Source organism: Haemaphysalis longicornis, unplaced genomic scaffold (assembly GCF_048455015.1).
Source record: "Haemaphysalis longicornis isolate Haplotype H1 unplaced genomic scaffold, Haemaphysalis longicornis Haplotype H1 scaffold_2, whole genome shotgun sequence".
NCBI classification, from domain to species: domain Eukaryota; kingdom Metazoa; phylum Arthropoda; class Arachnida; order Ixodida; family Ixodidae; genus Haemaphysalis; species Haemaphysalis longicornis.
This window is the reverse complement of record NW_027526295.1, coordinates 217,629,160-217,645,490: the sequence shown is the minus strand read 5'-3', so window position 1 is coordinate 217,645,490 and position 16,331 is coordinate 217,629,160. Positions and strand designations below refer to the sequence as shown.

General features: G+C 47.8%; 1 protein-coding gene across 1 annotated transcript in view; it reads left to right on the top strand.

Annotated features, from left to right (window-relative positions):
* Nucleotides 1-12,435, top strand: part of LOC144168504 (high affinity cAMP-specific and IBMX-insensitive 3',5'-cyclic phosphodiesterase 8B-like) — a 75,613-nt gene extending 63,178 nt beyond the window's left edge. The window contains exons 16-18 of the mRNA XM_077697473.1: nt 331-483; nt 10,397-10,526; nt 12,338-12,435. Coding sequence (XP_077553599.1) covers nt 331-483; nt 10,397-10,526; nt 12,338-12,435 — 381 coding nt within the window. The remainder of the gene's footprint in view (nt 1-330; nt 484-10,396; nt 10,527-12,337) is intronic.
* The last annotated feature ends 3,896 nt before the right edge of the window (nt 12,436-16,331 follow it).

Here is a 16,331-nt window from a genome sequence, read left to right as displayed (position 1 = left end):
ACACCCCCCCAAATATGTCGTTTTCTAAGGAAATGAACAAATCATCCAACTTTCTGCACTTCTTAGTCTAAAATGCCTGTAAAGAGGATTCATTTCGTCGCCACTTTTTCTCGGGAATCTTCACGCGCAAGGCTAGGATCTCTGTTAGCAGCATCAGAGCGGTTCAGATTAAAAGCTACCGACTGACAACTCTCACCAGGGGATAAATGGGAGGGTGCTTCAGCGCGTTAACGGAGGGAATGTTCTAGAAGCGAATGTGTGCGTGAACGCTGCATCCCTGTGAAGAAAGTACGGACTGTGCCTTAGTGCTTGGGGCCGCGCGCCTCGCAGAAGCACGGGGACGCCGGCGGGCTGCGCTCACCCGAGAACATCTTGGCCATCAAGCGCATGCTCATCAAGTGCTCCGACGTCTCGAACCCGGCCAGGCCCATTAAGCTGTACATCCAGTGGGCCCACCGGATTGCCGAGGAGTACTTCGCACAGGTGAGTGGCTACACGTCTTTGTGCACACAAAAAGGACTAAGCGGCGTCCCCAGAGCGAATATTTCTCGGGTGCCTCTTGGGCACGAGCTTCGCAGGAGTGGAGAATGCAACTAATCTCGGATGTAAAAAAGCACACGAGAGAGATATTGGGCACGGAAGACATCCCAGTAGTTGAAAAACGATTACTCCATCTGTGGGATGCATGCAGGAGCTTAAAGAAGAGATGGAAAAGGAAAAAAAAAAAAACACCACAGGAAGCTGAAAATTAAAATAGCGAAGATAACAGCTGAATCAAATGAATACGCGAGAGAACTAAACAGCCAAAACTGGGCAAATATGTGTAACAACCTACAAGCTACGCTGCATTTCTCTCAAACCTGGGCACTTCTTAAACAACTAGCAGACCCAGTACAGAGCAGCCAGCAACAAAAACACAATGTAAACAAGATTATACACAATTTCCCGGGAACAGAGGAACAACTGAAAACAGCACTCGGAGACAAATATCTCTGAAACCCCACAGGGACTGGGCCGCAAACCTACACGCATAGCGGCGACGCCAACCGAGCCCTTCACAGGCCAATTACGGAAGCGGATATCAGGAGGGCCCTTACTAAGATAACAAAGAGCACTACACCCGGAAAAGACGGAATAACTTACAAATACTTGAAAAACCTAGACGACTAGGAGCTCTCGCAGACTACTACAATAGCCACTGGGAAGAAGGAACCCTGCCACCGGAATAAAAGCACGCGGAAATGATACTTCTCACCATACCGGGTAAAACATTATCAATAGGCAACATGATGCCAATATCGTTAACCTCCTGCGTAGATAAGATAATGGAACATGTAGTCCTGGATAGAGACTAAACAATAACTTCCCTACCACAACATACGGTTTTAGGCCAAAGTTGTCAACCCAGGACATTTTATTCCAAATAAAGGAACAAGTTTTAGATGCAGCTTCTTGTGTAAATCAAACAGTCATCATGGCCCTTGATTTAAAAGGCGCATTCGACAATATCGCCCATCAAACAGTTTTATCCAACCTTAACGACCTAAACTGCGGAGTTAAAATATTTTACTATGTGCGTTCTTTCTTAGAGGACCGGACGGCCACTGTAGGAATTGGGGAAAGCACGCAACGCACCGAATAAAGGCACACCACAGGGCTCGGTGATATCTCCAATGCTCTTCAACGTAGCAATGCACAAGCTTCCAGAAACATTAAACAAAATCCCCCATACCCGACACGCAATATGTACGCCAATGATATAACCATATCGACAACAACGGGGTCAGACGGAGAAAAAAAAGCCCTACAAACAGCAGCAACGGCCGTGCAAAAGCGCGCCTCTCAGTGCGGACTACAATGCTCTGTGGAAAAATCAGAGTTACTCCAAATTCTAAAAAGAACACCGGGAAAATCATACGTACCACCCACTCCGTTGACAATAAACTTAGTCGGGTAACCTATACAAACAGTAAAGACACTAAAAGGGCTTGGGCTGAGACTACAGCAAGACAATGGCTGCGGAACAGCCCTAAGTCATTTAATGAAACAAACTGAAAAACACTACGAATGATTAACCCAGTAACCAACAGAAAAAACGGGATGAAAGAAGGGGACATTCTAAAAATTGTCACCGCTTTCATAATTTCACGAGTCACATATTCAGCTCCATTCTTGTGTTTAACAGCCACTAACATCCAAACACTTAACGCAGCACTTAGAAAGGCAATTAAAACGGCGCTAGGATTACCCCAATGGACGTCGACAGAGAAATTAAATGAACTGTGAATCAGCAATACAGGTGAAGAAATACATAGAATCGGCCAGTTTGAAAGGTTAAAAACCAGCCACACGAGCGGAGAAACCCCCAAGTGACTGGGCTACCGAATACATGACACCATGCACACAACCACCCACGAAATTCCTGATTGCACATCCAGGACCCTGAAAGTAGCCCCCATACCTAAAAAATTAGCAGTGGCTTAGCTCGGCTATGCCAGGATATACGTAGCGTGAATTAAGGTTCAGCTGGTTATTCTTAGCTTTCCTGGTTGTCTAGAATTTGCTTGATTATCATGTTTACTGCTGCTTCAATGACACACACACGGTATATGCATTATGTGACACATGGGGCCCTAGGGCCCTATTCTCGACTGCACAAATTGCCGGCAATTCAGGCAATTTTTCGGAAGTCTTTTCTGATTGGCTTTCAATTTTGGTCACGTGCTTCCGGTTGACAAAGCGGTTGTGTGTGCTGTCGTCATTTTGACGTTTCATGTCGTCTACGGACACCAGTTCTAAATTTTGCTTTATTTCTCGTTACTAAAGGCGCATAATTCTTGGCCGGGAATGAAAAACCAGACTAAATGCAGCGGACATGACAACGTAAGCCTGTCTTTGCTATTCAACAACAATACTGCTTGTAATACACACCCCCTCTGTGATTGGCTGAGAAGGCGTGACGTAATTTAAACAGTTGGCGGGAACGATTACGTCATGCATTGGCAACTTCAGCCTGCGTAAAAGTGACGTAATTCTACGTAACAGCTTGAAAATGGCGGCTGTTTTTGTCGCAAAATACAAGCAAAATAGGGCACAATATTGCCCCGGCTTACGGCGCCGCGAGAAGTGCGGCAATTTGCAGCAGGCGCAGTTTCGCATGCCCGCTGTTTAAAGCATGCTTCCTACCGAAACAAATTATAGTTTCAACTGCTTCCAAGTCAGCGATCATGGAACATACAAATAAAATTCAGTATTTTGCTTTTATGTTTGGCAATAAAATAAAAATTATGTGTTTGGCGTAACCGCAACATAAGAGGGCAGTACAGGCCTCTCCATGACAAAGAGAACCCAATGCATGACATTTGTCCATGCTTGTCCTAGTGAGCTGTTGGGTCACATGATCGAACTCAAGAGATAAATAACAATGAAATACTATTTAGTTCATTACAGCGCTGATTGCAGTCGAGCTTGACGAATGAGGGAATCGGCGACATTGGTGCGCTCCGCGGTTATCAGGCGTAGCGCTTCGTTGCTCTTCTGTGTCATAGAAGCGATGGTCGCGGCCGTCTTTTTCTGTGATCACGCCATAAACTTGTAACATAGCAGCAGACGATGGCGTGGCGGCGGTGGCGGCAGGGAAGGTGATAACGCAACAAAGTTTGCATTGAAGCAGAGAGCCCAGCTATGTTAAAAAAAGCGATTGAAAGAAATAAATAGATACGGTAAAAAAATTGTGTGATGTTCTTTAGCTCGACATCCGCCTTTCGCTAGCTTTTGGATCAACGTTACTCGATCGCCTTGTGGTGTTGGCGCCAAATTTGACCTCCAGAAATGTGTTTTTCTTGTCAGCCTCGGCTACCGTCTTTATTTTTATAGTACATGCCAAGTCTTTTTATATCTTTCTTGCATAATATTTGATACCTTGGTAGCGATCTTTATGACTGACTCGTCAAATTACACTGCATGTCGTCATAGCTATAGGTGCAGCACGTCACTGATTGCTTACGTCGTGCTTACGCAAAAAAACATGGGCGAAATGCCGGCAATTTGTGCAGTCGAGAATAGGGCCCCTATTCTCGACTGCACAAAGTGCCGGCAATTCGCCCATGTTTTTTTGCGTAAGCACGACGTAAGCAATCAGTGACGTGCTGCACCTATAGCGATGACGACATGCAGTGTAATTTGACGAGTCACTCATAAAGATCGCTACCAAGCTATCAAATATTGTTCAAGAAAGATATTAAAACACTTGACATGTACTATAAAAATTAAGACGGTAGCTGAGGCTGACAAGAAAAACACATTTCTGGAGGTCAAATTTGGCGTCAACACCACAAGGCGATCGAGTAACGTTGATCCAAAAGCGAGCGAAAGGCGGATGTCGAGCTAAACAACATCACACAATTTTTTTACCGTATCTATTTATTTCTTTCAATCGCTTTTAGTAACATAGCTGGGCTCTCCGATGCAATGCAAGCTTTGTTGCGTTATCACCTTCCCTGACGCCACAGCCGCCACGCCATCGTCTGCTGCTATGTTACAAGTTTATGGCGTGATCACAGAAAAAGACGGCCGCGACCATCGCTTCTATGACACATAAGAGCAGCGAAGCGCTACGCCTGATAACCGCGGAGCGCACCGATGTCGCCGATTCACTCATTCGTCAATCTAGACTTCAATCAGCGCTGTAATGAACAAAATAGTCACTTTTACTTTTCTTTGTTATTTTTCTCTTGAGTTGGATCATGTGACCCAACAGCTTACTAGGACGAGTGTGGACAAATGCCATGCATTGGGTACTCTTTGTCATGGAGAGGCTTGTACTGCCCTCTTATGTTGCGGGTACGCCAAACAAATAATTTTTATTTTATTTCCAAACATAAAAGCAAAATACTCCACGTTATTTGTATGCTCAATGGTCGCTGACTTGGAAGCATTTAAAACTATAATTTGTTTCGGTAGGAAACATGCTTTAAACAGCGCGCATGCGAAACTGCGCCTGCTGCAAATTGCCGTGCTTCTCGCGGCGCCGTAAGCCGGGGCAATTTTTCGCCCTATTTTTCTTGTATTTTGCGACAAAAACAGCCGCCATTTTCAAGCCTTTACGTAGCATTACGTCACTTTTACGCAGGCTGAAGTTGCCAATGCATGACGTAATCGTTCCCGCCAACTGTTTAAATTACGTCACGCCTCCTCAGCCAATCACAGAGGCGGTGTGTATTATAAGCAGTATTGTTGTTGAATAGCAAAGACAGGCTTACGTTGTCATGTCCGCTGCATTTAGTCTGGTTTTAAGTGCAATGCACTTCTTAAGCGACCCTGAACCTGCGTCCACCGGCGATGTCCGCGCACGTGGAGATGGGCGCGCGCAGCCTGGCCGCTGACATAGCACATACCCACGTGGGGGATTGGCCAGGAATCTCCTCGTCTTCCTTGGCAACGGGGAGAGATGGGCGCGCGCTGCCTGGCCGCTGACATGGCACATACCCACGTGGGGGATTGGCCAAGAATCGGGCGTGAGAAGGGCTAATGCACCTGCTTAAAGGAGTACTGACACGAAATTTCAAAGCTGAGATCCGCTCTAGCAATCAAGTACAACGACAACACAAATAGGTGTCTGTGAATAAATGCATCTTTCTTTCTTTGTAGTTGTGTGTGTGTGTGTGATCTCTCTTTCGCGAACATTACCGAACCGCGCAAATTCAACTCGTGCATTCGCACTTTCACATTCTTCCCCCCGGGGAAATGCGGGGAATTTTTTCATTGCCGGCCAAAAATTATGCGCCTTTAGTAACGAGAAATAAGGCAAACTTTAGAACTGGTGTCCGTAAACGACATGAAACGTCAAAATGACGACAGCACACACAACTGCTTTGTCAATCGGAAGCACGTGACCAAAATTGAAACCCAATCAGAAAAAACTTCCGGCAAATTGCCTGAATTGTCGGCAATTTGTGCAGTCGAGAATAGGGCCCATGTACATTTATCAAGCGGCTCCAGCGCAACGTCACCAATCGCCCCAGAGCTTAGCTGGTTCCACAGGCGCACGCCGGTGTTGCTGCGACGCACGAGCCATCGGTTCCACACCCGGCCACCCCTCACATGGTCATCCAAGTGGACCGGGTCGCCACGTGCGGAACAAAGGTCGGCGAAGACGCTGGACGCGTAGGGTGTGGTTCCACAGGCGCAAGCCGGTGCATGCTGCGACGCACGAGCCATCGGTTCCACACCCGGCCACCCATCGCATGATCATCAAGTGGAGCTGGTCGCCACGTGCCGCGCTTGTGCAGCACGGCTCTCCAGGAGCCACGCGAAACTGCTCAACGTCAGCTAGTGTAGCTCACGCTACACAACACGAACCCTATACTCCACCACGACAGAAGGTTAGACAGATGCCGTAATATCGAACGAATATACACGTGGTACACAGATGCTGCCTCCGTCTGTGCGCACAACCCAATACAGCAACGTACCAACGTACTGCCAGCGTGCGAACATCATCTCTTGAAGCAGAAGAAGCGGCAATCGCTCTAGCTCTCATTTCAGCTCAACAGTATGCACGAATGTCCATTGTTTCTGACTCCTAAAATGCCTGCAGGCAATGGGCGAGAGGGCGCACCGGCAAAACAGCCCACAGATTAGTAATCGGCTACAAATCAAATAATGCAATCAAAATCATATGGGCCCCTGGCCATGAAACTCTAGAGGGCTCACCCAGGCTCACCCCTGGACTGGTGCCTCCCTTTCCCGAGCTGGCAGCCCCCAAGCAGAGTTTCCTGTTCCTGTTATGCCCGTATATTCTAAAATTCCGAGCTACTACAAAGCAAACCGGATTAAATTCCCACCTCGTCATCCCAAGTTCCAAAGACGGGATCAAACATCACTCCGCTCAATACAAACGAACACCTTCCCCCACCTCTCCCGTCTTCACAAACTTTATCCAACCCAATACCCGAAGCTGTGCCCCAAGTCAACCAACTAGCCACCCTCTACCATACGGCAGCAGGGTGCCACAAAATTCACAAACACCCTCTAACAGAGGAGCAGTGGACTGAGGCACTGTCTAGCGCCGACTGCGACGAGCAGTGCCGAACGACCTCCATAGCAGCCACTAGCGCCCTGGAGACTGGAGCCCTGGACTAGGGGCACCCAACAATGTCGTAATACCCACGAACACAATAAAGTTATTCCTATATCTCTCTCGAAGGTGAAAGCCTGGCGTACTATTGCGACGGGTGCCTTTAATATGCACGTCTGTCCGTCAACACAACACCCCCGCTATTGTACCTTCATTGGTCCACCTAAATCCATCGTAATTTATTTTAGCCTATGCTAATTTGTCTGTCCACCTTAATCCATCTCACTAATGATTACTATCGATTACTATTCAATTAATAATTATCTTTGATAATCATTAATCGTCTCATACACGGCTGGCGTGCTTCAGTTCGCTTCTGCCCTTCCACCGGTTTTTGTATGTTCTTGTCGGCGGTGGGGTCGGGGAAGGTGACCTTCCAACGAAACAAGGCTTCCACCTCATGAATACATAAAGTCGCGTCAGTGGCCCTTAACCTGGCGCTTAGTACCAGACCTTACAATTATTGAATTTAATTAATCCTTTTAATAATAATAATAATAATAATAATGACTTTATTTGGCATCAAGGATACATGATGCAGGAGACCTGCAGAAAAAGCTGGCGTGATGCCAGCTTGACAAGGCCGCAGGCCCCCCTCCCTCTCCCCGAACACATGGCAGCAGCCGTCACACTTTCATAAAAATATTCCGGATCATACGCGTGAAATAAACAGGTCTACTACAAGAAGAATCATTACTGTACATGTGTAATGAAACGAAACGTGTAATGCTTGAACAAAATATAGTTTCACAAAATACGAAAAATGTAGGCGCATTAGCCTTTAAAAAAAAAAAAGAGAGAAGAACCATACGCGTGATACATACAAGTGAAGCATACGAGAAAGTCTACGAGAAAAAAGAAAAAAGGAGCAACAAACACAGTACAGGTGAAGCGCATTGGTGCGTATAATGCTAGAAACAAATAATCGATTTCGCAATGCGAAAGACAGGCGTACTTGCCTTGCAAACACAAAAACAGCTGTTTAACAGCGGAACTGTCGTAGCTGGCCGTAATGTGTGGGGCGTAACGCGTTAAAAATTGCAAGAAAATGCCGAGCACTCGGGAGTGCGTGCCTCATGGAGACCGCCCAGCGTCCCCGGCTCGCGAAGTGGCTTAAAAAAACACAAAAAAAAAAAAAAAACTTCGAGAACCTCGAGGAGCGCCTCGTGTTGCCTAGCAACCAACAACACCACAGCTGGCGCAACACCTGCTCCAGGAAACCTCGACGCGACTCCAGGAACGCCACGCAGTTGCGCCCCAGGTATCGCTAAGCGCTACCGCGCATGTAATCCTTGGCACGAGAAACACGAGGATATCGATGCATATGACGACTGCTACTAGCACAGTGCAAAGCAACGGCGGAACATATGTAAATAAACAATTTCGAATTTGTACAAATGGGTGGTGATGTGCCCTTCAGTGCTCGTCACGGATACATAAAAACTGGGCCATCTCCACTAACGTCAAACCTGGGGAGGGGTTAATCATGTATATATAAATGTATTCTTGGCGCCTTGAAGTTTTCGCCCACGGAGATGAACCCGTGGGGGGTATAGGTATGCAGCTCTGCTGTGTCTCGTGTCTTTGAAGCACGAAGCATTCTAGCGCGAGGCGTTGGACAACCAGTGTGCCGGTATGTTCTTTTAGTACACGTTTTTCCCACAGAGATGAAACGTTCTTGCGCGAGGCGTTGGAAAACGAGTGTCCCGGTGTTTTAGTACCGTGACTACATGAAACGACGACGGCGACGACGATGACGACAGGAGGTGCCGACAGCCTGAGCCCCTAAGTGGCTTCTCCCCTAAAAGAAATCCTGCAGCTTCGCTATGGTTCAAGCCTTGCGCGACTTAGTGCAAGCTTCGCCAGTTTTTATTAACAGTGCAGCTGTTTAGCAGATCGTAATTTTTCGTGCCCGCAGTTAAAAATACCAAGAAATTGACGAGCCCGTGCCCGTGAGCGTGGGCACGTGAGCGCGGGCTTTGTGGCGACCGCCGGGCAGTTGACAAAACAAATAAAATGCCTAGCGCTTGTGTGCGCGTGGCTCGCGACGACCGCCCAGCGTCCGCTGCGCGCGTTTGTCAAGCCACGCATACTCACTTAGGGAGATTGGCCAAGACTGCGACAACCGCCGGGCGGTTAAAAAAAAAATAAACAAAAAATGTCGAGTGCGCATGTGGGCGTGCCTCGCGGCGACCGCTCGGCGTCCCCGGCGCACGTTTGTCAAGCCAAGCATACGCACTTAGGGAGATTCGCCTTGACTGGCCAAAAAAGAAACCTTATTGTTCGTCGTAATCGTGGCAAGACTTGCTCGGAACGAGAAAGGCTCCAGCGTTCGCCGTAACCGTGACAACACTTGCTCGGAGCGAGAAAGACAGGTCATAGCGTGCGCTCCTGCAAGGTGATGTCCAGTGATTATCAAATAAAAAAATGCAAGAAATTCACACTTATAGCAACAATGATGGAGTAAAGATCGTCGCGGCAGCGAAGAAGAAGCAAATCGGCTGCAATCGTGGACTCAAACCGTCGTGATGGTCGTGAAGGTTGCGTATAGCTTCGCTACCTTCAAGTCTTACACGTTAGTGTGACCTTACTTCATTTTTAATATTTCGTTCGTTTAGATTTGGAACACTTAATTTGGAACGGTGATTATCGTAAGACGGGTATTTTCGCAAGCTCTGTCCTAAGACTGACACATCGGCATACAACACTTCCGAAGTTTTTAGGTACGCACTCTTAATAAAAAAGGTCGTAAAAGGGTAGTAACGGCCGTATTTACTAACTCCTTACGAATCTTACTACCCCGCGGTTCGGTACCTAGGCTCTGCCACAAGCAACTGCATGATTAGGAATTTAACTGGGGGTAGGAAGTAGTATACACTAGATTATGGTCGTGCTTATGACTTGGTCATGCATGGCCGGTTAGTAAACGCATGTAGCTCAGAAGGGTGTTATCGCTAGGACTTCACTAGTGAAGGTAGTGGTGCTTACTGCCTACCTCAGTTAGTAACACTGACTAGTGCTGCATTTACTACCTCCAGTTACTAGAATACCTAGTGTATACTGGGACAAGGAACTTGTTAGTGTTCCGTTAGTGAATGCTACAACCTTTTTTTAAGAGCGTGTACAATGAAGGGGCAGTGAATGCGGAAAGTATGCCCCTGCGCCTGTATTCGGGGGGAAACGAGATTCGAGAGAAAGGTAACGGGAGTTAATGCATGCGGCGAAGAAGAAGACGCTTTCACTCTTGCTGCTGTGCAGACCGACGAAGAGAAGCGGCGTGGACTCCCCGTCATGATGCCTTCCTTCGACCGCGCCACCTGCGACATCGCAAAGTCGCAGACGGGCTTCATCAACTTCTTTGTGCGCGAAATGTTCAGGGCCTGGTCAGGCAAGTTTGCCGCCTCTTTCCTTGTCCGCCTATGCGGGTTCTGTGCTCGTTGTTTCCGGTACAGCGGGAGTATACCAGGGAGATGTAGTGGGGGTGGGGGCGCTGTCACACAGACTTCTCTCTCAGAAATCAGGAAAATATTTGCCTCTTTTGTGTGACTAACACGTAAAAGCGGATCTCCGTGGTCATCGAAATGTGCCTACTCAGCCGTACAAACTCGCGTTAAGCGTAGCTTATTTAGTGACGCTAGTACAAAGCATGTCCTTGCCGGTGCAATACCAGGGGCTCAGTTCTCTAAAATGACGCCGTCGTTTTGTAGAGATACTGTGTTGGCATGCCAATGCATATGCTCTTGGGTTGGTGCTCGTTTTGGGACACGCTGTGTGATTTTCCCTGTTTCCCGCTCCTCCAAGCGAAGCCCCAACAACCCAAGAATGCATGCATTTGCACGCCAACACCGCGTCGCTTCAGAACGATGGCCGCCGTTTTAGAGAATTGAACCCCTGGTTTCGCTGACTGCAGGTCAAATAACGCCTTGGTTACCTTTCGGGACAGGTCCATTAAAAAAAAAAAAAAAACGACCCCTTTGCGCCAATTTCTATTGTAACGTAGTTGTACTCGCGAGACATCTGGCCAGTAACATGCACAGAAATCGACGCTTCGCCTTGTTTAAGGTACCTCACATCTGAGTCGCCGATTCAGATGTGACGTACTTTAAACAAGGCTTTGAGCGAAGTTCGCTCAAAGCCAATCTGGGTTCGATCGAGATAGACACCTTAAAATGGACAGAACTAAGAATTCCGCCACCTGATTTCTAACACATGGCGTCTTGCCACTCGAAAGCAAGACAAGAAGACAAAGAAAATAAGTTTCAACCAGCATGCTCATTCCACATCGTCTGACCTCGATTCAGCAAAATATACGAAGGGACCTTGTTTTCCAGATTACACAGTGCCCAGGGAACCGTTTGAAATTTGTTCCGACGGGGTATTATGCTTCTTTCTCTTCATGATTGAATAAGCGAGAAACACTATCAAGATGGTAGTTCAAGAAGGTTGTCTATTCTCCACGACAATGCAACAATATGTAGCCACGAGGATGTAAACCTCGTCCATAAAGACAATCTGGGCTAATAAGTGCCCCCCCCCCCCTAATAAAAAGGCTATTGTTTCCGTTTTGTTCTTTTCCCAATCCCACATGCAAAACGTGGCTCATTTTAATGAGTACATGTAGAAACTTGCCTGCAGTCCAAAGTAAAATAAGCTATCGCATTCAGGTAACCTTTCTTCCGCAGGGACAGAACATTGAGCGTATCTCGTTTCCAATCATATTGTGTCAAGCAATACATTAAGGCCTAAAAATAGCTTTGCTCTTTGTTTCTTATTTTTTGTTGAATGAAATGCAAGAATGGTCCTGGCCTGCACGTAGTCCACCGAAGGTAGTAGACAAGGAGCACAAGAGCGATCTTCATTTCTCACCTAATGATTGTAATGGCTTATTAAAAAACATAACCATTAACAATTTTTTCTGAATTATGATTTTTTTTTACTTCACCCCGTTCTAGGAGGTTAAGAGCACATTGTAACAAGGAATAAGGCAAGATCAAGCTAGTGATGCAGTCAGAACGTGGCAAACAGTAGCGTATTGCAGCGTCGTAATATAACGGTCCGTTATTCTGTAACAACCCGCTGGAAAAGAAAGCATGACTGACTCGAATAAGGGCTACCGAACAGTTGTCCTGTGTGTTTAATGCAGTTTTCATAATCTGCCCTATTTTCTCTCTCCCCCCACCCCTCCCTTTTCGGGCGCAGAATTCGGCGACTTCCGCGCCCTGGTGGAGTACGTTGAAAAGAACTTTATTTATTGGAAGGACAAAGAAGCCACTGCTACTCCGCAGGAGGGTCGCTAACGCTTCGTTCCCGGTTCACGCCGATGCGGGAGACTCCATCATCCGCACACAGGAACAGGGAAGGAGGGGGTGGGGGGTAAACTTATAATGGGGGGCATCCAGGTGAAACAAGGGGCGTTCGGAATTTCGCCTTCACCTTCATTCATCCAGGAACAAGAAGAGTGTGAGAGATTGTGCGGCGAGTGTGTGAGTGAAGGCCGGAGAGTGCGCCGACGGAACTGTTGTCTGCTCATCCGCCGGCTACAAGACCCACGAGAGAGTATCCGGCGGGTGAGTGCGCGGTGTGCGTCGTCTTAGAGGACTACCGAGGACCCATGTCTGCAGCCACGTTGCCCTCGTCGACGGACGCTTCGAAGTGTGCGTGTTCCGTAAGCGCTCTCAGAGGCGTGCGCGGTCGGCACGGCGGACACGGACCGCCACGGAGGAAAGAAACAGTGGTGCCGCATGCGACCGAGGAACGCAACGAGACGTCGATGAGACGCCTACGGAAAACTCGCTGCTGCCTCGGTTGATCGCATGGCCTTCGTCACACGACCCTGTCCTCTTGTTCTTGTTTGCGTTTTTCCAGAAACCCTCGCCGCCTGCGCGTACCTCTCAAGGGGAGATACAAATGATTTAGGGAAAAGATTTAGGCTGATCATCGCCCCAGCACTTATACGTCCTAGCCAATAGCACCCGTATTAGATGTTTTGAATCAACCGCCCAGCTCTAGCTTGCAAATTGTCTCACTTGAACTTCTTTTCGCAATTTTTGCCTGCCTTATGCATTTGTCCTCTCGGTCTTCTTGGCAGTGAAATTAGACTGCCGCCACATACTGGTGTCTTACTTTCTCATTTTTTTTTTAAAAACCGATAGGTTTCTTTCAGCTGTGAAGCACTTTACCTATAGACTCGCTGCACTGCCAAATGGTAACGTTCGCGGTTATTCCTCAAAATCGAATTTTCGCGGGTTCCGGTCTAGACAATAAATTTAGAGAACGAGGGGGAGGGATGCGGAATAATTTGTATTGGAAAGATATTAATGACGCGGGTCAATTACGGAGCAATATGGAGCGTGCGGGGAGGCGGCACTGTAAAAGCTGTGGTTGATTCCTCTTTCATAGGAATCGGTGAAACACGAAGGTGAAATGTGCAGCGAAATTTGCAGCTGAGCATGATTTGCGGGTCGGCGGGTGTCTTGTGGGTGGGCTTAGCGAGCGACGTCCTGCTGGCGGGTCGCTTCGGCAAAGGAGTATTGACGTAATTTCCGTGACGGATATGACGTCAGTGAAATCTTGGTGTATTCCGGCATAAAACACCTTCGTGTTAAAAATAATACAAAACCCGAAAACGAACAACCCTAAGTATAACGTACTCTTTGGTACTAAAGGTTGTTTCCCCGCAAGAACACCATGTGTGCAGGGGTGCACCCTTTACAGGCCGCTTGCTTGGTTGTACTGGCGTAACTTCCGTGACGGTTATGACGTAAGTGAGATCTTCGTGAATCCTGGAATAAAACACTTCCGTGTTAAAATATCACTCAACGCATGTAATCGCGTCATCTGCATAGACTGGCTAAATGTGGAGAGGGGCACTACAGCCTGAAAGGTGACGAGGAAGACAGCAGCGGAAGCAGAGACGACGGTCCCTCCTTACACCCCGGCTTTTCTTGCGCGCACCCGGCGCCATCTACTGCTTCGCTTGGGACATTCCTTCTGTTTGTTTATGCAACGGATAAAGGAGCTCCGCTGTTCCTATCCAGAAGCCTAGAAGTAAAATCGCGGGTTTTGAACGAACGTCCTGGGTTCGAGCCCTAGCAATACCAGTATTGTTTTTGAAGCAAAGCTTTCTGTGTCTCACTGCGGGCGTTCGATATCGCGCGAAAACGCACTGCAGGAAAGACAACCTCACACAAAGAGCTTCACAAATCGACGATATCCAGCGGAGTCGCATCAAACGCCTCAAGAACACTTCCCCTCGTCGGAATTGAACCTGGCTCCCTCGCGTTATGAAGCCGACGTCTATCCGATTGCGCTATTCCGGCGCGGTATAAGCAGTTTGGATTCTGGACTCTCTTTGACTCGGTTTGCAAGAAAAAATGCTTCGCGTTTTAACTATCTTCCTCATTAGAAGCGGCTTCGATTTATTTTCCGAGAATTGGCATTTTCTTATAACAAAATGTTTCCCTAGTTCAATTCTGCGCACTCTTTTCGTAACTAAAGGTGGCTTGGTACCTTTTGCGTCGCGTTAGAGTTGGGGCGTGGCATATCAACAGGTTTTATTAAGTTTATCACCGTACCGAAAGTGCCGGAAGTACCGGAAGTGTCGAGCGTGGTTACGGGCCCCGAGTTTTCCCCCCTCCAAATAGTTGTACGCGCCGAAGACTACTAGCTGGGGGAGTAGTGAAATTCCTAAGTCGTCTATCGTTGGAAACCGGGCCCAGGAGGGGCCACAGGTGTCCCAGGCAGTGTTCGAAGTGCAATCATGGCACCACACCATGATTTCACTCCTAAGTACGCCTACGGGGTTTTGCATAGAAGCTTGCGGACTGAAAGGGGATGATCAGGATGGAGTATATTTCTTTGAAGTTGAATGGAGGCCCCGCTTCGCTTTCTTCGCTTTCGTTTTTTCCTCTTTTGACGCGATCACTCCCACAAGTAGACCGGCACACGTCACAGCTTCCATAGAGTTAAAGTTCGGAGCGGCTGGTGAGCATTTGTTCTGCTCACGTGCCACCTTCGGGAGTCACGCGTCGCGCACTGTTCTATAACTTTTACGTTTCCAATTAATAACCCCTCAAAGTTCCCAATTCTTGGCCAATCATCAAAGTGGGCTTGTGTCACAAAGGAACAACAACGACAGCAACTTTTGTTCCACTGCTGCCATCGTGTTGAGATAGCTCTGAGCTGATAGCTGAGGGGTACAAATATAGACAGTGCAGAAGGGGGTCAATACTTACGCGCCGGGTTGCAGCTGAGGGGTACGAATATAGGCAGTGCAGAAGGGTGTCAATACTTACACTTTTGGGTATCCGAGGGGGTAAAAATTTATCCTCGTTCGGGCAGCCCAATGTTACACCTTTCGAGACAAGTTTTGCTAAAGAATGCTTGAAAATAACTCCTTATCAGCAAGAGGTTTTCCGGATAACGGTGAAGGAAATCTACCTTTTGGGGAACGCATTGCTAGGTTAGAAAACGCCTGCTCAGGCGGAAGGTTTTTGGAATGACAAGAATACCACGTTCCCTCATATATATCCGCAAGTCTGCGAAGCTGCCGTTACACGCGCATTGCTGAGCCTTGCAGGAACAACTTTCGTGGTTAGTACCACGCTCACGGCTGGGTGTTGAGCCCGGAGTTACGTGGCCGTGGAACAGATACTGGCGATACAGCTACCTATTAGGATTAGCTAGGCCTAACTTCACCGCTTTCTACCGAGTCGTTGCACCGCATTCCACAACTGTGCGAGGCGACTGTCGACTATATTACGGCGGCCGCGGACAGGCTACAGCTCCATGTCCTCGAGTCATAAGGTACGCACATTGGGCCGCAATGCGAAGATCAGTGCACAAGCGCGGCCCGTGCGATGGCGTTCACAGCATGTGTGCAATTTCGGTCTTCGACGTGTCTTGTGCTGTGATCGCATTCCCTCGGAGCTTAGTCGGTCCATGTGTGTTTTCGCGTGGAGATCTCTAACCAAGTCCTGCATATTCGTTTTTTGCAAAGAAATTTATTTTCACTTTTATGAAAGCACGCCACTGTGCTCAAGCTGGCGCAGCTAGCGAGCCCAGGAGCTATGATAGAGGCTGCAAGAGTTGTTGAGGAGACGCTTTGTTTTCGCAGGATTGAAGCAGAGAGGGATGCTGCGACGTGTCGTTTTGGTGACAGGAAAATACTGCGTACTTGTACAGGACAGCGGTA